Source organism: Gallinula chloropus, assembly GCF_964237585.1.
Source record: "Gallinula chloropus genome assembly, chromosome: 1".
Taxonomy (NCBI): domain Eukaryota; kingdom Metazoa; phylum Chordata; class Aves; order Gruiformes; family Rallidae; genus Gallinula; species Gallinula chloropus.
Window position 1 is genome coordinate 97,535,273 of NC_140085.1, and position 22,865 is coordinate 97,558,137.

Here is a 22,865-nt window from a genome sequence, read left to right on the forward strand (position 1 = left end):
GAACTTCTCCAACATGAGTCCTTCCCCCAGGGTCACAGGTCCTGCCAGCAAACCTCTGGTGTAGGCTCTTCTCTCCACAGGCTGCAGATCCTGCAAGCAGCCTGCTCCACTGTGGGCTCCCCACCAGGTTACAACCTCCTTTAGGCATCCACCTGCTCCAGCGTGGGGTCCTCCATGGGCTACAGATGGATATCTGCTCCACCATTATCCTCTATGGGCTGCATGGGGACAGCCTGCTCCACCATGGTCATCTCCAGGGGCTGAAGGGGGATATCTGCTCCGGCTCCTAGAGCACCTCTTCTTCCTCCTACTTCTGCACTTAACCTTGATGACTGCAGAGTTGTTCCTCTCACATTCTCTCTTCTCCCTCAAGCTGCTGTTGCACAGCAGTTTTTTTCCCCTTCTGAACTCTGGTATCCCAGAGGCGCTGCCTCCACCACCACTGGCCAGCAGCATGTCTTACTTAAAGCCAATGCCAGATGGCTCCACAGACATGGGGAAGCTCCTGGCAGTTTCTCATAGAATCCACCCTTGCTTTTACTTGGTAAAATCAGTTTCCAGAAAGATACATTTCTTGGGTGGGAAGCAACAGCTGAACAGTAGAGTCTGCTGATTGTTATCTGGTTTTGGTGTCTATTCATTTATTTTCAGATTGTGATACCATCTTGATGGGAAGGCATCAACACTTATTTCACTGCATAGTTTTTCATAAAAAGATATTTGCTAAATTTTTCATTTCTATAATTTCAAAGGCTGGTTTCTTCACAGCCCTGAATCAGTCTAAAATGCAACAGGACTCAAAATAGAGGGAGTGTACCAGTGTTAACGAAAGAGCTTTTGTAGGTTCAAGCCACATTCCCAGAGGACTGGGCTAATGTAAAATACATCCTCTTCCTAGAGACCATGAACGTTCCTGGTAGTATTTGAAGCAGCTCATTGAGCTTGATGCATGGCATAGATCTTTCACTGTTCAGGTTATTTGCTTGGTTTTGGCTTGCTTAGTCCTACTGAACTGAAGAGACATAGGTTGCAATCAATATGCCCTTGTAAGTAAACCTTGGCAGCATAGAGCTATTAAAGTTAGCTTCTTATGCAGGATAGACCTGATGTTTTGTTAAATTAATGAGAAAAGAAAAACAGTAAGTGAAGTTCTAAAAATGCAACATGGAAAACGTTTCTTCCTGGTGGTGCAATACACTGTTTTGTTTTCCAGGCAAAATTAAATGCAAATCCAAGTCGATGCATGAAGAGCTCCATTCTACTGAGAGGTTTTCTTTCCATCAGATTTCTCATTATGAGAAAAATCTGTATTTTTACACCATGAATGTCTGCAAAATGTCATCTACGTAAGGATTGGTCCCACAACAGTAGCAAAGTCGCATGTTAAAACTGAGATGTCCGTGGAATTTCAAACTATACTCCTGTTATCTTGCAGCTTGTCGACCTGGGTTCTACAAAGCCTCTGCTGGCAACGTGAAGTGTGCCAAATGCCCACCTCACAGCTCTACCTACGAAGATGCGTCTCTGAACTGCAGGTGTGAAAAGAATTACTTTCGCTCTGAGAAAGACCCTCCATCCATGGCTTGCACCAGTGAGTAGCATCATTGTGCTCGGGGCTGTCATTCTTGCTCCTCCATCTGTATCTCAACAGCTTGCTTGCTTCCTCTCATGTCCCATTGCAGTCAGCCATCCCCTGCCTCCTCTACCTTTTCATGTGTTGGACAGGCTACCGAAAATTGGCAGGCTGGGATTACGTCTCTTTATTTTTTTGTTTTCTTCTTCTCATTCTCTGTCAGGCTCAAGGAGGAGAGCTGGGATTTGTAAATTGCCACCAATATTTACAGCCCTCAGTCCTCAACTGTACCCTGAGGGTAGTGTCTATCGATAAGAAAATATGGTCCTTGATAGCCTAGGTCTGTAGTCCAGTGAAATATTTCAGGAGCGTCTACAGGAAATAACTGGAAGATTTTGGTTATGTATGGCTTTGACTTCTGAGTTTGTGCGGCCTTGTTCCTCCCATTGTAGAGCACCACGGAAAATCTCATCCCTCTGATTTTTTTGTTTCCTTTCATAGGACCGCCATCTGCTCCAAGAAACGTTATCTCTAACATCAATGAGACCTCTGTTATCCTGGACTGGAGCTGGCCTCTTGACACTGGGGGTCGGAAGGATGTCACTTTCAACATCATTTGCAAAAAATGTGGAGGAAATACGAAGATATGTGAGCCGTGCAGTGACAATGTGCGATTCTTACCCCGTCAGACTGGACTCACCAACACCACAGTGACTGTAGTGGACCTTTTGGCACATACCAATTACACTTTTGAGATTGATGCAGTCAACGGGGTGTCTGACTTGAGTACACTTTCCAGGCAATTTGCTGCTGTCAGCATCACAACCAATCAGGCCGGTGAGTCTCCTTCTGATTACCCTTTCTTTCTTCAGAACTGCTGAGATGTGTGCACCTTTGTCTCCTTTCCCTGTTCTTCAGGAGTTAGGCAGCCTGCTTGTGTTCTGGGGCAGCTAGTCGGCTTGTGCACGCTGCTAGAAGTAAAAGCAGCAACAAACCCAGTGGCGGCTGCTGTCGAAGGACCTGGCAGCGTGACTGTTATGATTAACTCCCAGTCCCCAGTTAATAGACTCTAATAGCAGGCTCGTATGATTCCTTAGCCAGAATGTGTTTTATTAATAAAACCAGATTTTAATAAAACACTCATTTCAATAATCTCCAACATAAATTACTGTAGTAATCTTAGTGATTAATTTTGATTAAATAGAAGTGAAAAAATGCTTTGATGTTAGACACATAAAAAGCTAACATTAAATTAGAGAGGTTTAAAACGCTGCCTTTTTTTCCTTTTTTCTTTTTTTTTTCTTTTTTTTTCTTTTTTTTTTCCCCTTTCTTTACATGTTGTCTCAGCAACTCTGAGTTATTGCCAACACGATAGGGGTGCGGAGCTGAATACTGAAGTAGGTCCTGGTGCTGTAGCTGATAGTGTGCAAAGGGACTGCTCTACTTCTGTGGAGATTCATTAAAGTCACCAAGGCCCCATGCGAGCGCAGCAGTGTGCCCTGACTCTGGGATCAGAGCTTTTCTACCATTTGTTTCTCATTTGACAGTGTTTCACTTACTGGAAAGAGGTGAAGACTCTAGACTCTTCTCCAGTGTTTGTTAGGTATCATTTGTTATGGGGCAATGTTTGCCAGTGAAGAGAAGGACTAGAATTTGAAATTTCTGTAGTTCTGCTCCATGTGACTCACCATCAGGAAGCTTTGCACTGAAAACATGCGTGTGTGCAGTGTCTTCTCCCACCTTCTCCCATCCCGCTCCCCATCCCCAAAAAGCCAACATTTCTATCTTCCTCAAGGCATGAACCAAGTTAAAATCGTTCTGAGGAGGTGTTCTCCTACTGAGCTATATCACTGCCATGTTTTTCACTGTAGAGGGTATATCTCTTCTCCTCAGATCAGCTTCTAGTGGGAGGCATAAAAATCTGGGAACAGACTGTTTCCTGACAGCAGTCACTCCATTTCCAAATGCTCTGGGGGACTCTCTGACTATGCAGTAGGCAGGCAGAGGTGACTCTACCCAGCTGAAGCATCTTCACATGATCTCTTTCTCATTTAGGCGTTAACTTCAGCTCTGAAACATGCACTTCATGTCCATTCCAAACAATTGGCCACTGTTATAGTTACATTTCTTGGATATTTGCGTCAGCGACTCGAGCAGCCTTTCTTGAGTTGCTCTCTTTTCTTCTGTTGTTTCTTTTTGTTTGTGGTTTTTTTATATCAGAGATATTGCCTTTTAGCCTGTTCATCACTGTAGCAGTCAGAAATCACCTCAAAACGCTCTTTTTAGAATGAACTCTCTAGGCTCAGTGAAAGGTACTTCTCTGCAGAGGTCTCCTGCTTTGCAGTGTGCTTCCCCTGCTGCCCAGCTCTGGCTGCCCTTGCACCATGGTGCAAGGTGGATTTTTATTTTGTTCTGGCACGCACGGTTCCTGTGATGTGGCAGAGTCAGTGCATTTCTGGCGAGAGCAGCTTTGTTCAATGCAGCCCACAGGGTGCTTAAGCAATTTGTCTGTTTTCTACTTTTATACATAGCCTGTTTCTTTAAGTACATTTAAGCGGTGTGGGTCACTAAGGCTTAATTGTGCTTATCCCTTCATCGTGCGGATTGGTGTACTATATTAGAGTTCCCCTAGAAGTTCTGCAAGTTGGTAAAATTGGACCTTAAATATATATATGTCATCTTTTATAGCATAATTAGAAAATGCAATTTGTTTTACATTCCCTTCCTGGTTAGATCACAAAAGCTTAGATCATCCAAAGCTTATTTTTAGCTAATGTCATACTTAAACACCTGGGCGGAGGGTGGGGGAGGACGTCTGAAGATCTTAGATTACATTATAATTAAAGGTTTAACTGGGGAATGTTTCAGAAAAGCTTTAAAGCACCACAGAGCTAAATGTGGAAGAGACCAAAAGACTCCAGAAGCCAGTCGTGACTCCAGGGCTGCTATTTGTGTTGTCTGACTTTGGGCAGGTTCCTTCAAGGACAGAGGAATCCACCAGTTGGATAAAACTTTGGTTAAACGACCAAGCTCTGATGCACTCAAGGTGGTAGGAGAGGTGTATTTCTTTGTGGGGTGGGAGGGATGTGTATGTGTTCTTCTGTGGGTGGCACAGTTCAGTATGGTTGGCCTAATCTTGGGGATCCCGAACCCCGGGCAAGGCAGCAGAAGAAACAATGTCAGTTAGTAGGCTGTGAGTTTTGGAGACAGGATTGAAGTATCAAAGATTCATCCTTACAACCTGGATCTCATCAGTTTCTCCTGAATCCAATCTACTTCATTTCTGCCTACTCTGATTTGAGAGGCCTGTTCCCTTGCAACAGATATGATGAAGTTGCAGGTTTAATAATGGGTTGTCAGTGTCCACATGCTTTTTTCAAGCACTGTCAGGGCTTGTCCCAGCTAAGTGAAAACTGTTCTACAGAACAGGGACCCATAAGGATCATCAAGTCCAGCTCCTGGCTCCACACAGGGCCAACCAAGTCAGAGCATGGGACTGAGCATATAGTCCAGACGCTTCTTGAACTCAACCAAGCTCGATCCTGGGACTGCTTCCTTGGGGAGCCTGTTCCAGTGCCCGACCATCCTCTCAGTAAAGAACCTTTTCCTGATACCCACCCTAAACCTCCCCTGTCCCACTCCCTCGGGTTCTATCACTGGTTGCCAAAGAGAGGAGATGAGTGCCTGACCCTTTTCTTCCCCTTGTCAGGAAGCCATAGACCACAATGAGGTTTCCCCTCAGCCTCCCCTCCTCCAGGCTGAACAAACCAAGGGACTTCAGCCTCTCCTCTTAAGTCTTCCCCTCCAGACCCTTCACCATCCTTGTCCGTCCTCTGGGCACTCTCCAATAGTTTTGTGGTCCTCTTGTGCTGTGCACCCAAAACTGCACACAGTACTCAAGGTGAGGTCACACTAGCACAGTGTAGAGTGGGACAGTCACCTCCCTGGACTGGCTGGCAATGTTGTGCTTGAGGTACCCCCAGGATACGGTTGGCCTTCCTGGCTGCCTGGGCACACTGCTGTCTCATGTTTCACTTGCTGTCAACCAAGACCCCCAAATCCCTCTCAGCATTGCTGGTCTCCAGCATCTGATCCCCCAGGCTGGATGTGCAGCCAGGGTTGCCCCTTCCCAGGTGAAGAATTTGGCACTTGTCCTTCTTAAGCTTCATTGAGTTGGTGACTGCCCAGCTCTCTGGTCTGTCCAGGCCTCTCTGTAAGGTTTCTTCACTTTCAGTGGTGTCAACAGCTCCTCCCAATTTGGTGTCATCTTCAGATTTACTGAAGACACCCTCTAGTCCTGAGTCCAGGTCATTTATGAAAATATTAAAAAGAACTGGTCCTTAAATGGAATGCTGGGGTACCCCACTAGTGACCGTAATGTTGCTGAAAAATTTGCTGATAACCGTTACAGTGACTCTGAGTGTTACAGTCTGTAACTAATGATCTCAATAAGATTTTCCTGGAGAATTTTCAAACCTGGTCTAGAAGTTAAGGACTGGTGTGTTTTCTTGTCACTTGTGAGGTTTGAAATATCCAGACGGATTCTGCTGGTGCTGTGAATGCAAGGAAGGTAATTCATTGTACAGGACAGAACTCCTGTAAAGCCAAGATCCAGTCCCCAGAACTGAAGCATTTGGGAAAGTGAATTGTTTTTTTCTTCCAACTCTCTGGCTTGAGTTTTGCTGCCCTTTCATTGCACTTTGTTTTCCTGCCCTTCCAGTGAAGGTTAATGAGCAGTTGTCACTTTAAAGAAAAAAAAAAAAAGAGATCTCTTGCAAAGTGTAGCCAGACAGGTATGACACTGAACTATCTCTGATTCCCTTATGTCTTTGGTGTGGAAGTAGAAGAGCAAGGGCACACATTTCTATTTAATTTAATTTGTCAATCATCCTCTTTGCACAGTAATACATGCTTTCAGATGCTGCTTGAGACAGCTTCCTCTGAATTACGTTCAACCACTTTGCTGCTGCCCGAAGAGAGCTCTCACCTCCCGTCAATATGTTGTTGTACCACGCAGATGTAATCTCCTAATAACCCCCATCAGCCCCGTTTACAGAGGGTCACTGGCTGCTCCAGGAAAGGACGTGGAGTTCGGTACCCCTGGAGGTGGCATCCTGATTGTGAGTGGGCCACACAGAGAGGCTGATGGCTCTACCGCACCGCCTGGCTTGTCCTGAGCCTGGGCAGGTGTCTGGGCACCAATTCCCTAGGTTTGCTGGGGTTTCTGACCACGGTTTATGGGCTTTTTTACAATCCATTTGCCTGTAAAAATGGGAAATTTGCCTGTTCCTTGGAACTTTGTAAGTAACCCGAAGGGAAAAGACATCCAGTCCAAGTCAGGGCAGTTCTGCATTTACTGTCTTCAGGCTGTAGCAAGCGGAAAACTCCCACTGGAGGTTTTAAATGAAAATAGGATGTGAAATTCGCTGAGGAAAGACTAATATTTAGTAGGGATAACAGAATCATGCTACTGGATAATCAGTTTAAAAAAATAAAAAGAAGGATGAGGTATTCAATGCAAAATACTGCCATTAGGTCAGGGACAATTATGGATTGAATGTGTTTTGTAGAGATTCTGTGAGAAAGTAACAGTTTTTCTGCCTTATCACTGTTTTTATGACATCACACACAGTCAGGCAGGTAGTAGTTGCTTATCAGGATTCCTGAGTGAGAATATTAATATTTTAACCAAGGACCTAATTGACTCTTCTGCAAAAGAAGGCTCCAGGGGGCACCCTATAGCAGCCTTCCAATACCTGAACGGTGCCTATAAGAAAGCTGGGGAACATCTGTTCATGAGGACTTGTAGCAATAGGATGAGGGGTAATGGTTTTAAACTCAAAAAGGGGAGATTTACATTGGATATTAGGAAAAAATTCTTCAATATGAGGGTAGTAGATCACTGTAACAGGATCCCCAGAGGGGTAGTGGAGGCCCCATCCCTGGAGATATTCAAGGTCAGGCTTGATGGTTGATGAGCAATCTGATTTAGTGAAGATGTCCTTGCTTACTGTAGGGGGGTTGGACAAGATGACCTCTAAAGGTCCCTTCTAGCCTAATAGATTCTGTGATTCTATTCTATGACTTCTTTAGAGAAGACAAAGACAACTTTCAAAACATGCAGAAATCTGTATCATTAGCAGATGCTGATCTGTCAAATAGGTCTTAGGAAACCTTGGCCACCCTGCTGGTATCCTAGCACAGAATGCCACCCCCATCCTTTCCTCCCAAGAGATCCGATGTGAAGGTTCCCCATACAAGAAGTGGTTCTGTTTTAACTAAATTCTGTTTGCTTAGCTTTGGGTTTTTTTCATATACTTGAATGAATACTTTGTATTCATTAGTTCTAGCAACTCTAAATTCATGCAAGTAATATGATAGTGACACAACTAATAAGTAATAAGCACACTTCTCGCTGTATTTATGGTGTAAAACAAAACAAAAACTGAAAACATCCTCCACTTATTGAAACTTGGGGAAGTCCCAAGATGAGCAGTAACAAAACATGCTTTATTTCTGAAGGGAGCTGCACTTCCCATCGAACAAATAAATGTGGTGCCTCTGACTGCAATCCATATAAGCATACACCTCATGATAAAGAGTTATTTAACTGCTTAAGAGCTAAGTCAGAACTACCATTTGCTGGCCAGTACCTTTGAAAGTATAGTTTTACCTAGAGAAGGTGTTAGAATTAGTTTGTAAAGCATTCTTATTCTGGGTCTGTGTCCCAAAGTTGAATAAGGAGATGCATACGATCGATACAGAACACCTCCTCAGTGGTCATGATTTTGGCCCTGTGAAAAAACTTTTGAGTCTTTGTATTTTCCTGACTTCCCAGCATGTAATTCTGGTGAGCTTCCTCCAGCACACTATTTGCAATATCAGCTTTTAGCATTCCTGAGCTGAGTACCTCCTGCACTGGAGAGGACTAATCCCGTGGGTCCAGCATATGCTGGAAAGCAGCTTTGCAGAAAAGGACCTGGGGGTCCTGGTGGAGTATCTGGGGCTGCAGTAGGAAGAGCATTACCAGCAGGTTGAGGGAGGTGATCCTTTCCCTGTACTCAGCAATGGCCACACCTGAAGTGCTGTGTCCAGCTTAGTCCCTGCCCAGTACAAGAGGGATGTGGATATATAGAGGCAAGGCCGGTAAAAGGGTTACTGAAGTGGTTAAGGGAGGGCACTGTCTGTCATACAAGGAAAGACTGAGAGGGATGGGACTGCTGGCCTGGGGGAGGGAGGAGGCTCAGGTGGATCCTTTCCATGTATTTAAAGGTATAATGGGGGGTGTAATGAAAGCAGAGTGAGGTTCTTCTCAGTGACCGGACAAGAGGCAATGGTCACAAACTGACATACAAGGAATTCTGTTTAAATACAGGAGAAAAACATTTTTACTCTAAGGGTGATTGAGCACTGGAACAGGTAGCCCAAAGAGACTGTGGCATCTCCGTCTTTGGAGGTATTCAAAACCTGCCTGATCAAGATCCTGAGTCACCTGCTCTAGCTGACCCTGCTGAACACAAGGGTTGGGCCAGGTGATCTGCAGGGGCTCCTTTCCACCTCTGTCCACGTCCAATGGTTGTTTGCAAAGAGGACAGAGTCACTGGAAGAAGACAAGGTAAGGTACTGATCACTAATTACTGTCCTCTTTTAACCCTCATCTTTCATCCGTGGAGCCAGGCTGTTTCAATTAAATTTGGGGGAGTAAACTCCTCTTACACTTGGGTTGGAGAGAGAGCACATTTATGGGTGCAGAGGGGCTGTACCCCTGCTTCAAAGAAATTCAGAAGAGTCTTGGTGAATCATTTTATTATTATTATTCAGCAATGGTAACCTCAAATCTAACACAGCACATAAACTTTATGCATACCTGAAGATGGGAAACTTCAGTAGGATTGTGTTCTTTTACAGAGACTTTGATGGCCAGAGATTTGATTTAGCTAAATTGTCTGTGGGTTACTGGCTCCTCCCCAAGATTTTTCATCAGAAAGCCTTACAGGATCCAGTCCAAATCATCAGTGTGTTGTATAGCATTATTGTATGCTGTGGTACTATAGCAAACAGCATGGTACTCTCCCTTGGATTCAGAAAGGAGTAAACTGAGACTTACTTTCCACTAGCTAGCTTTCCCCATGTGACTATCAGGATGCCTGATTGCGGGGGGGGGGGGGGGGGGGAGATGGGGGGCAGGGAAGGGGTTTTAAGTCACATGCAAGCATTTCAGCTAAACTACTGCAAACCTCTGCGTGGCCACACTTTTGTTACTCTAAGAATTAGTTTTTTCCTACTTCTTCATGTTAAACTAATTTGGGTTCTCTGAAGGAAGAGTGCCTGTTTTGGGATTTTAACTGATCCAAACAAACCCATTTATAAACAAGTTTGCATTACACCAGTGCAGTTTTGGTATGGAGACAGATAATTTATGTTTGGAGAAGTCTTTGGGCTTCCTAGCTGTAAGGAGTGTGCAAGCTATAGAATAGTATCTGTTGTCCCAAGAGAGCTCCTCTACAGTGTTATCTTTAATTTCTGTGTACCATATTCAAATGGTCCTGAGTCACCATCTAGGGTAGAAAATCCCGTTGTCCAGGTTAGACCAGAGGGGACACAGGGACAGAGCAAAGAGAATGAGCAAAATCATAAGCCCTCTGCAGGGAAGGAGGGAACAAGGGGGTTAAGTCCGTAACCCTCTTTTTGTGACAGCATTTTCCTGGATAGATCAGCTACTCCATGTCAGGCCAAATATCCCATCTCCGAACCCCAACTTTGCATGCGTGTATTCATCAGCTTTCCCCCATCTATTATTTCTGATATGATTCAGTGTTCAGGGTTCCAGAAAAATAATTCTTAGCAATGTAGTTCAGTGAAAATAATTAAATTTTCTGTATTTTTAAAATACACCTGTGCTGATACCCAAATGTTTGGGTTTGGGTTTTTTTTTTTTTAACCTCAGGTCTTTACTGCATGCCTGCTCCATAATAAAATAAGCTGTTTTCTTTTAATCACTAAAAAAACCACAGTGTAACAGCTTTAAACGTAGTTTTATGTTTGGTTAGTTCTTAAGGGCTTAAGGCCTTGTAAACTAAGGTCTCAACAGTGCAGCTGCAACTGGTGGTAGCAACTGAGTTCAGCTACATTAAGCCAATGTCAGTACTAAATAGATTCCAAAGAGTTCTCTGTGCTCACACATGTCCCAGCATCAGGAGAGGAACAAAAGGGAAATGTTGTAACAAGAGACCCCCTCAAATTCTGCCCTCTGTTCGACCCAGCTCTTCCACACAATCCATGTAGGATTCAGAGAGTTGGGAGAGAAGAAATTGGAGTCTAACGGGAGCCTCCGCTTATCTGCTGCAGAAAGAAATGCAGATGAAACACAGGAGGATTTTTGTGGGCCAAGTTCTACCTAGAGATGTCGGTCTCTTCCTAGGAACTATGGAAAGTGATTATGCTCTCAATTAAATGCCTAAACCTGTGTTTTGGTGTGTCTCCCTCCCCAATTCAGTTGGACACTTGTAAAAGGTTGAATCCTTTCTCTGCTTGGCTTTTTTCATATAGGAAACTTAAAGATAATAGCTACTGCCCCTGGATCCAACCAAGGCATCTAGACACAGCTGTAGTATAAAGAACAACAAAATCCCACATATACCCTGCTTCAGCTCAGGCTTCCCTAGAAGAGCAGTGTTACGAGTATCAGCTCTCTCCTCCTTTTATATTTTGTATTTCTAAAACCCACAAAACAGAACAATCCGTGTAGCCTGTTTAATTGCCTTGTTTAATTATTTGACCCATGCATGAAAAGGTGTAGGAAAAGTGATGAGTGCAATAGTAGCTGTGTGTATCAGGTTTGTAAATTTCCTCCATAATCCAATATCTTGCACTTTTTTTGTTTTCCTCTGAAATCACAGTGTGGTAAAAACACAATCAGATGTTTTCTTCAGGTATAAGCACACAACCCAATCTATAACATACATTGATTCAAATTTATTTTTACTCCTTTTCCTTTCTCTTTCTTAAATGTATTAGCTGTCAAATGCAGCAGTTTTGAAACACACAAGGGGTAAGTTTGTTTAAGGACGAGGTAACTGATAGGGCACTACAGAGTTTTTACAAGGGACCAGGATGAAAAGTGTTCAAAAAACCTTGGGAGCAAAACTGACCACCAAGTACAGAAATTAGCATCATTAGGAAGAGAGCCTTAAAGGGTGGACATAGCTCGTTTGTGATGTTTTAATCTACATGTGCTATTTGTTGATTGAAAATTTCAAGCTTGGGGAGAGAAGCATTTAAAACAGAAAGAATAAATACATTTTTCAGTGCCATTGTAAGCTAAGTCTCACATGGCTCCCAGGAAAAATTGTTAAAAACCTTCTCAGAACCATCTAAAATTTTAGTTGCCTGAAATCTGTGGCTTCAAGGGACTAAGTTCAGTACCAAGTTGAACACCAGGCTTTATTTCAATATGTGTCTTTGATTTCTTGCAGAAACTGTGATTCTATTTAAATGTTCATCCTTTAGTCTGTGAAGTCAGACCGCACTGTCTTCAGCAGCTTGCAAACTCTGGATGATGCTCCCTGTTTAAATAAAATCCATATTTAGAAAGGGTTGTGTTCACTTTACAATCTATATCCCAAGACAGGTCCCTTAAGTAGATCTGTCTTCTAGGAGAGACAATTTGAGAAAGCCGCAGATGTTTGGTGCATGATATATTTCTTTGTTTCCCTATGGTCCTTATAAAAAGGACAAGAAGATAGACTTATTAAAAGTGAGCTAATGACATGATGTAGGGAGTCTCTGGTTCACTGACTGTTATTACAGCTGTGCCCCATTACGTCCTGAATACCTAGGACATGCTTTGCTTTTTGAATGACATTTATCTTTTGAGTTTCAAACATTCCTGGCATAAATAAAGATTTTACGCTTTTCAAATGTGTTTTACAGTTCAGCCCAGAGGCTATTCAAGGATCATTTTAACTCAATAAAACTCCTCCTTTAGGGATATAAAAGGGAAGTGTTTTAACAATGTCACTCCATGCGTAGCCTGTTATTAGCTGGAGACGTTCTGCCTGCAAAGCCTTTCATCCCTTTTCCCCTTGAATGTCAAGGAAGCTCTGCCGAGGCTTCAAAGTCTGTGCCACAGGCTGGTCTCTTCTGAGCACACACAGCCCTCGTGTGAGCGCTCGTGACCCTAGAGAAGGTTCCCAGGTGAAGTTTGCGGCTGGGCTCGTGTTTTGTCTCTTCCAGTGCTTTTTAGCTTCCTTTCCCAGAGGCGGTGGTGAAATTGTATTCAGCCATCAGCGGGCGCTGGGTTTACTTTACTTGCTTCTATTACAGCCTTTAACATGAGGGTATGTGTGGATTCTCATTTAATATCTTTGGTTTAAAGAAAAAAAGTAGGTAAGTAGGATGCCTAAAACTCAGTTAAATAATATTCCTCAGATGTCTGGCTCTCTTTTCCTTATCTGTGCTAGCAGTCTCAGTATTGCCCAAGGGAAATAGTCTGTGTTCCTCTTGATCATAAACAAAACTATCAGCTTCACTTGCTTGTTGAAGCTTTTCCATCTGGACAATTACCAGACTGGGGACAGCTGGGGAAATTTACTTGTTTCTTTGGGTTTGGGGCCTATTCCTGCCAATGGGAATTATTAATGTAATAATTCCGTTTTGATAGCATTTCAATATAAAGCCAAACTATAGTTTTGAAGTTAAGCACCACTGCATGAAGACTGTAGTCCTCGCATAGATGTAGCGTTGGCTTTACTCACACCAACTGCGTGAGCCGATACGAGCCTGAGGACGTGCCACCCTGTTCCTGAAGACAGGTACCCCCTGAAGCCAGTACATCTTGCACACAAACAACTTCTTTTGATTAGTGCCAATTTCCCGGTGTTGCAAAGTGAGGTCCCTCAGGATTTAGACGCTTGACATCAGAAATCCTTCAAGGAAGTTGTGTCTCTGTTGCTTTTTACTCTTCTTCCAGTGTCTAATTCTGTAGCAGGAAACATATGAAGGAGTTTTCTTTCCAGCATTCCTTTTAGTAAACTATGCTTCTAGATATAAAGAAAATGTTTTAAACCAAACAAAACCAAAGGTTAATTCATCCCACAGTCCAGAAGAAAGTGAAAGGAGATGTGATAACCTTTCTAGTCATTTCAATCAGATACTTTCCTGCCCTGGTTAACCTTTGCAAAAGCAATCCATCCAAAGCCATCTGTAAAACTGCCAAAGAATGGCAGGGCATGCAGTTAGAGAAATACTGCTCCCATTCATAGTGTCTTCTGACTAGGTTGAAAAGACTCTGACGGACCTTACTGGCAGCCAGTTCAGGACCTCTTGGTGATTACTTGAAAGAAGAGAAATACTTTGTATCATGAATTACTTATCTAAGGGCAACTGTCTTCTCCAGTTTTGGATACTGGTATTTCTAGAGATGGTTGTTCAGTGTATTATTTCTCTGGTGGGATTTCTCTCATGGAGGAAATAACTAAACTTTTGCAGAAAGGGAAAGCCTGCTCAGCACCTGACCGTTGATGTTATGGACATGGTGAATAAATGCTTCTTTCCAAAAAACTTCACACCGGGAAGCCCAAGGTTCCAACGTCCTGTAAGGTTATGTAACAAATGGGGTAGGGAAGGCAAAGCAAAACTGTTTATTTTAAACCGATATGGTCTTAAACACATTCAGTGAAAAATATGGAGCATTGTGAAGCTCCCACCATCACCAGCTCAAACAGAGAACAGAAAGAATAACATTTGTGTTACGAGTACCTTTGGGCTGAATCCTTATGAAAGCATGTCCAGTGTTTCTCTCCTCTCTGAAATAACAGCTGGGAATGCCATGGCACCGTAATTTCCAGCTTCTGAAGCGAGTGCCTTGTGCAGCCTGATACTTCCCAAACGGACATGGCATTTCCGTGATTTATTACACACGTGTTAAACATATGAGCAAGTCTAACGCTTTGTTTGCTCTGTGGAAGGCATTTGCTATCTCTTTTTATTAAAAGAGGGAGAAATGAGAACATGAATGTACAATACTTAATGAAGTTTGCTTTTAATTTAGAATTTATTTGTGAGAGTGAGAAATGATATCTGGTAATCGCTTGTCCAGTGACAGGTGCTGCCCAGAAGGTTGCCTTTTTCCGCACTTGAGAGCAAAATCAAGCAGCTGCCTTTTAGTGTAATTCCTGCTGAAGCTGCTTGTTTTCCCCTTTCCTGTTCCCTGCTGCCTTTCCTCCACGGCACCTGTGCAATGCTTGCAACCACTCTGGAGTCTATAACCACGGGCTGGAGTCTATAACCCCAGCTTCCAGGTGCCTTTGGGTACTTCTGTCATAATCCAGGCAGCCCTTCAGTCAAATAGCCACGGGCAAATCAGTCCTTAAATTGTCCTGTTTCTGGTGGAGTCACACAACACCCAGCTTTGTTTCATCCAAAGTTAGTGTTAGTCCACTTCTATTTGTCCTTAAGGTTTTGTCCTGTTTGTTTCCTTCCACGTTTTGATATGTTTCAATGCCCGGACCTTGATAGAACTCTCCCAGAAATATGGAACCTTTTCACCCACCTCGTTATGACTACCTCCTACTAGGCTCCAGCCTGGATCGGGCGTGATGGTCCTATGCACTGACATGGGCCTCTTGCCATTGGGATGGGTAGGCACCCTAATGCCTGGTCCCTGGTGACACAGAAGGTGCGTTGCGTTCTGGCTGACCAATCTCCTAATGATGTCAGAGAATCAGATGACATTTTGCAGCCCAAGTTGCAAAAATATACTGAGCCTGCTTCAGCTGAAGGTAGAGGTGCAGAAACGCAAACGGGAGTGCTGTGCTAGTTTAACTTCGTGTCCTGGAGATTAGAGGGCAAAGGACTGTGTGTCTGCACGTGCATTGAAGAGCAGGTAATTGTAACTGGAATAGGAGTGTGTAGGGTTTAGCAGGTTTCCAAACTGTTGTAAAAGTGGAACTGTTTCCTCCTCCTCCTGCCTCCTGGGAGGCACCTGGGGACCTGGTGCTGGCTGAGCCTTCTTTGAACATGCCCATGGGATCAGCCTTGCTTCAGCGCAACTGTGTAGAGGGAGGCAGCACCTGTAACTGCACATCACCGAGAAAGTAAATAGTTGCGTGATCAGAAGAGGCTTGAAATAGTGCTACCCTTGCTTTTTCTGGGCAGCCTTCTGTAATAAACCACTTGTTAGAGCACAGTTTAGACCTTGGAGTCATAAAAGATCCAAGGACAAGCATGGCGGTTCATACAGGCATCATATTAATGGGAACGTGTCATGGACATGTGATGTCATTATGCTGATTTGTTTACTCAGGACTCTGTCACAAATTGAATGCTTGATGGTAGTGGAATTATGGGGTAAACCTAAAGATAGAAAGACTGGTGGTTTACAAAATCTCTTGGTTGTTGTTGTGCCAGTAAGATGTGCACGTTGCAGCCTTGAGAGCAGTGCCAGACATCTAATGCTGGTGCCAGTGAAACTTCTCTCATGGGTCCTGACTCTGCAGATTTCACTCCAATTTTCTAGAGAAGAACCCTCCAAGCGAGAAGACGGCTTGCTCATTCAACCATTGGTATTTCCACTTTGACTTGTGTGATAGTCTGGTGGTTTGGACACCGGTCCTCTAAGAGTTACGGATTTGAAGATGGGTCCCAGTGGATCCCGTCTTCAGAGGCTGCTGATTGAATTTTCAGATTATGATCTTTATTTACTGCTCCTGTTCCACATTACCTCCTAGTGGCATCATAGACGTCAAAGACAATTTATACACTGTATCAGTTGATTGTATTAAGATGAGATAATAAAATCATCAGATTTCTAAAGAAAGAAAAGGAATAAGCTTTCTATTTATTCAGCAGTGCAAAAGAACTTTTGTTATGGGCAATACAGTCAGTTCTGCTAGCTTGGATATGTTCTTGATCACCGACTTTCAGCATAGCTTGGGATATTTCACTCCCCGATGCTGATAGCTGGTTGCAGGCACAAGCTGGAAGTGAGCAGACTGTGGTCTGTTTAGAATGAAATCCCTCCCTAAAATGTAATTTGTGATCTAGAGACCTAAGCAAGAAACAACAGGACTCTAAATATTTCAGCAGTTGTACACACATGGCTTCCCCGAGTTAATACAGAGTTCTCTCCATCACAGGACAGAGTATTTTATTCCAGTATAAATATACATCTGTAAGCCAGTCGCATATGAAAACAATAACTAAGGAATAAGGAAAAAGTCAATAAGGAGATTTATATACAGCTGCCATTAAACTGGAGGAAAACAAATGATCTGTTGGGGTCAGTTTAGCTGGGAAATCAATTTGAGCGGAGTTTTATTGTCCTCTCTGCTAGATCCTTCATGTTATTTGCTTGCACCTTTAATAGTCATGAGTGAGGAGGTTTTTACACTTGTGAGTCTAAGCTCCCTGGATCATTGCGTTTGTTGCCTTTTCAACATCCACGTTCCCAGTTGTCACAAATGCTACCTAACAACACCAAGCGCTCAAAGTACATTTCCTCTTCTAACTCTGGAGAGTTCTGAAAGTTCATATTAACTGCTTAAAGTAGTCATGAGCCAGCTACGTTGTAGTGCCAGACAAATAGTAACCACCTGATGCATAAAAATATGTGCAACTAGTGGCTATTGAGGATAAATCTCTTAATGCATGGCTGCACTAGCCAAAAGTTAATTTAAAAAAAAACCCCAAAACCAAAACAATTGTTATTGGGTGAAAAAGTTAAGAGTACTGATAAATTAATCAAGGCATCAGTAAAAGTATAAACGCGTAGAGGTATACAAGCCACAGGATTTACCTAAAACATCCACATGTAATCCAACTTCATAGTCTAAAAAAGTACTCTTTTTATGTTTTACTTTGAAATGTATGGGTTTTAAATGAGAAATCAATTTAACCTAACTTTGTGTTGGTATTGGTGTCTTAGTATAAATTTTAAAAGTCCTCTTTATCTAAAGAAGCTTCATATGCCATTTTTTTCTGACCTGTAGTGACAAAATTCTATTTCTCATGGAAGATGCAAACATTTAAAATAAGTTTTCTGACATTTTGTTCCTGCATAGTGCAACTGTCTTTTATTTTAAGAAAGGGAAACTTTGAAACTGCAAGGAAAAAAAAAAAAAAAAAAAAGATATTCTAAACATGAAGTACTTCAGTTCCTTTCTGAAGCCTGCTTCTGAATTCTGAATTCTCTCCCAGCCTCTCAGCTCCCTCTTCCTTATCCAGAACTCTAGTCCTGAAAAACATCACAACATACCTAAGTCTTTAAATACGTGTAGTCTATATAGTCTTTACATGCATCATGGGTCACGGAGATGATTTCATTGCTTAATGGCATATAATGTTAACTAATTTGAACTGCAGTTTCTCTCCTTGCTGGAATTTCAGACTTTTCCAAGTAAACAGTAAAATAGTTACAGATCTATTCGGCTGGTAAGGGAGGACTAGTTGTGCTACAGAAGAGAAGCTAAGGTGACTTCTTTGGGACAGAAATGGTTGCTCTCAGATTAACATAATTTTCTCATCTTGATGGGAATTAGTCTTTTTCTGCTTCACAAGATACATTTAAGAACACTTGAGAAAAACATCAAAAAGAAAGTCCATGCTGTTGAAATAACTATGTAGCAGAGGACACTATTTTGAACACAGTTTTCTTAAACTAGGATTCAAGGGCTACTAATGTTTTTCAAGCCTACATATCTAACACGTATAGCAAAAAAAAATAAAACAAAAAAAGAGTTAAATAAGATGTAAAACAGTCTGGATTCTTGCAGACCAGCAAAGAAAGCTTATGCCACATGCTGTGATGGATTTTTTTCATTTTATCTCATCTTGGTTAAACCAAAGGATAATTGGCATATGCTCATCAGTCAGTCACATAGAGGAATCGTTTCTGGGTGTATGCAAAGAAACAATTAAGTGAATATAGAGAGAGGTATCTTTTTTATGGGATAGCAGGCACAGCAGAAGACCCAGGCCACCTCTGCCTCTTGTCTTACAGTGGAGTCTGGTTTGGGGAAAGCCAGGTTGCTCATGGGGCTGGGATAGGACATGTGGGATGACAGGACCTCTAGGCACAGGATCCTGATGCATTTCTGTCCCCATGTATGGGGGCTGCACAAAGATTACTGTCAGGGATGCTTACATCAAGATTGCTCCTCCCTACTCTGTTTTTGTAGAAGGGGGATCCTGATGCTGAAGCCATCCCAGGAACAGCACAGTTTGGTTCTGCATGTGCATTGAAGAGCTGTGAGACTGACGTAGTGCCAAGAGAGGAACTGCAGGAAAAGGTTCTTGTGGGGGCTGTCCTTCCCAGGGCAACAGAAGTGTAGAAGGGGACCAAAATCAACTCCTGCTTGTGAAATCCGATGTGAATGCACAGAGGGGATGGGAACAGCAGGAAAATTATTAAATCTGTGCTCAAATTTTACGTCTTTTTCTTTTTTTCTTTTTTTAACATCCTGTGTACTTCAAAATTAAAATGCTCAGGTGATATGAGATGCTTTCACAAGCTCATAAAAGCATGCTATAAACGATTACAAATTGCTACAAATGTTTATCTTCCTCTCTGAACGCTAGTAGTGTGGTTTATCTTCCAGAAATAAACAGTTGGCCTCTGACGTACCTGAAGACACCGTTCCTTTATGCAATGCAGATTAGTGCCTTAGAACCAGGTGACCTTTGTAATCAATGTTGTTAGAGTAAGACGGTGGTCTTAACAGACTTGGAAAACAGAACTTCTGTAATTTGGAGGCTCGGTAGCTGTTGGAGCAGCCTGGCATGCAGTGCTGGGCCGCAGAACTTGAATGTCTTCTGTGCATGGGATTAAACGTGCCTGAAACTTTGTGGTCCTCATAGTTATCCATCTCTCCTCCATTTAAACATGCAGTGGGATGCTGTCTCTTCCAAAAACTCTGTATGCATAATTTCTAAACAGCTATGGGAACCCCAGGGATTGGAAAAGGTATATGAATGTTTTATAATGTTATTGATATCTGCAGAGCAGACACTTTTCTAATAAACTGCTGTGAGATAAGTTAATGGTAGCATCTGTGGAGATGCGTGTAAATGAGCTCGAAATAATTAATACTGTGTTAGAAGAAAGCTTTTTTTAAAGCACATCTGTATCGGAGCGTGTAGGATTTTTTCAGCCTGCCCTGAGAATGCGTTATAGCACAAATTACCATAATTTATTAGGGGAAAAGCCATTTCTGTTAATCATATATTAATTATTCATAAAATGTGTATTAATGTTACCTTAATGGGAAGTGTTACCAGCTGGGGTACTGGGCTTGGCAATCTATTCACATACAAAAAAAGATGAATAGCTTGGCTTAGAAAGAAGACATAAAAATGATTTACAAGAACATAAAAGCAGCAAGCATGGGTGTATGAGTTAACATCGAGCCAGCTAGGGGAGAGCAGTCCAGCCAGCTACCCACTTTGTGTTTTGGCTGTAGTGCTGGTTTGTGCCTGGGTGGAATTCAAGTGGAATTACTGAAGGATGTTCTTTATGAACCAGTCCTGGGTACCTTGTCCTACCGCTTTCCAGCTCTTCCACGGGCATAGATCTGGTGGGTCTGAGTAAAATAGAAAGAGATACTGTCCCATTCTATTGTAAAAACAAAGAAACAACTCCACACACACCAAATAAAACAGTAAAACCTGCTCCAATGTCTAATTTAAATTCAGGATAAATTCTTTGTCCTGGAGGCGAGGGGGGGAAAAAAAGGATTTTTGCAACTTTCTAATCTTCTCAGAAATATATTGTGGGCCATTTGACGTGAAAATGTTTCGCAGAGGATGTGTTTCAACCCAGAATGAATGTGGAAGTGTGTGTGTACCTATGTGTATATGTCTGTGCTGGTGTACGTAGCTTTCTAGATTACAAGATCCCCATTTAAAGGAGGATGTCAGCATTTAGATTATTACTGAAGACTAGAAAGTATGTTTTGGTGGAAGTTTAGCAAAATAGAACTCAGAATGAATTTTCCAAAATTTATTTTAATTAAAACTTCTTTTCTGGCTTCTAAAAGATTTCTTGTCAGGATGAAAACCCAAAGAGAAAGGGTACTGGCCAGCTTATGCAAATGCCTAGTGCCTGCGAAGTTTTATACGAACAGTAAAAGCCTTGTAGGATTCAGATGAAATGAAATTGTTTAGATCAGCTCGAGTCTTTTTATTAGGATAACACAATGTTGAACTTATAAACACATTTGGTTTACATGTTAAGATAAAAGACTGTTTATTGGCAAAAGATTTCTTTTTAAAAAAAAAAAAATGACTGTTACGACCTTTAATGTGTGATCTGTAAGTTATCATCTGATGAATTTTGGCCAAAACCATAGAAGAGAAGCATTTGGAGCAGGAAGCTAACCCAAAAGAAGTAGAAAAAATAATTTTAAAAATTGTGTAGCTTTCAGTGAGTCCAGGAAACCTAGGCCTGGTCTTGGAACAGCACGTAGAGCTGGGTGGTCTAAAACTGAACCGATGATCAAGAATTTTATGCAATTATGATTTTTTCTCTGTAACGTCGATAGTGCTTCCAAGTTGTGGGTGGCGGGTGAGTCTGTGGCACGCAATCGATTGTCATGCCTAACTCTGATTAATGCAGATCAGAAATGAGGTTATTTTGTATTTTAGACTTTTTTTTCTTCAAATTTCACTTTCAAAGAAATGTGGTAACGGGTAAGCATATATGGGAGTAATTTGTATCTGGAGAGCTTACCAAATAGTGTTATAGAAGAGGCTGTATTTTGCAGTGTGCTGATGGTTATTACTAGCCATGAATACCGGGAGCTCATGTATGTAATGCATCCCAGCACCGCTTTATGCTTGCAATGAAAATGTTACCAGAGTTCTGCAGGGTCTGGTAATGATAAAACTTCAGCATTATAACAAATAGGTAGCATTGTTGGGGGGTTCTTTTCCCCAGTATTTTAGTCTATTGAATGTATTTCATTGCTTGCACTGTAGTAGCAGATCAAAACCATCTGCTGCCTTGCCACTAGCCCTCCAGTCTGACAGAAAGTCTCAGTTCATTCTCCTTGAGGCCAGTATGCTTTAAGGCATGTGTACCAGGACTATAATCCAGCTGCTGAATGTTGATACATGTCCAGACCTATGCTCCTGAGTCTTTTAAATGGAAACAATGGTCTTTGCCAAGGATTGGAACAGAGATAAACTCAGTTTGCTTTTCTCTCTTCCCCCCTCCCCGCACCCCCTTTGCAGCTCCATCCCCTATCACAGTCATAAGGAAGGACAGGACATCCAGGAACAGTGTGTCTCTGTCTTGGCAAGAACCTGAACATCCGAATGGGATCATCTTGGACTACGAGGTCAAATACTATGAAAAGGTGGGAAGAAAGATTGAAGGGGAGGTTTTTGTGCTAGTAATACTGTAATGAAATAACTGCATCCTTGTTGAGAGAGACACCCTTGTTCACTCGCTGTCCATTTCCATGGCATGGAAGGGGTGAAACTGTTCAAATTTTGGCACAGAGAATGTCAAGAAAATATGGCTTGACATTGTTTAGTTGTGGTGTTTACCAGGTTCATCCCCGAACACATCAGAACAAATCTAGAAAGTAAGGCAGACAAGCTGTATTTTTTTTTTATTTTTTCTCTCGAGTGCAGTTTGCTTGCTCAGATCTATCATGCTGTCAGGGCCTGTATGTTTATTTGTCAGTATCTGTGTGCTGCTGCTTCCCTGTGGCACAAGCATCTTTTACTCGACAATTTTTTGGAAGAGATGGGTGATCCTTTGGGGTGATTTGTACTAGGAAAGTTCCTACTTTTCATGAATAACTTAATTCTTCATGAATTGTGTGGTAATGACTGCAAACCAAAGGAAATCTCCCCTTAAGTGTGCTCTGCTTTTTACTGAAATTTTCTTGTATTTACAACTGTTGATTTCTACATCCTATCTAGATCTGTATTTATGAAAAAAGAAATCTTCGTAACAGAATAGGGGTTTTTAGTAAAACTTACTAGTAGAATTGAAAAGGCCATAAATTGTTGTGAAGATTATGAAGAATGACATTATCCATTTTTAGATTGATCAGAGAGACAATTTGATAGAATATGTTGCTACTGAAGTTGACAAAATTTGAATAAATGTCAGAAGTAATGTTTTCATTTAGCATTTATTGATGATGTTTGTATCTAGAAATCAGGCTTATATTTCATACATATCAGGGAAGGCATGGTACTAATATCCCCTTGGAAACTTTGATTAAAAAGACTCCATGGGCATTCAGTTAATCTTCAGAAAGTTTTTTCATAGAACTTAACG

At 42.1% G+C, this 22,865-nt stretch overlaps 1 protein-coding gene across 1 annotated transcript in view; it reads left to right on the plus strand.

Annotated features, from left to right (window-relative positions):
• EPHA3 (EPH receptor A3) overlaps positions 1-22,865 on the plus strand; it is a gene marked incomplete at both ends in the record, with an annotated part of 228,015 nt that overhangs the window by 147,081 nt on the left and 58,069 nt on the right. The window contains 3 exons of the mRNA XM_084272151.1: positions 1,436-1,591; positions 2,075-2,410; positions 21,803-21,927. Coding sequence (XP_084128277.1) covers positions 1,436-1,591; positions 2,075-2,410; positions 21,803-21,927 — 617 coding nt within the window. The remainder of the gene's footprint in view (positions 1-1,435; positions 1,592-2,074; positions 2,411-21,802; positions 21,928-22,865) is intronic.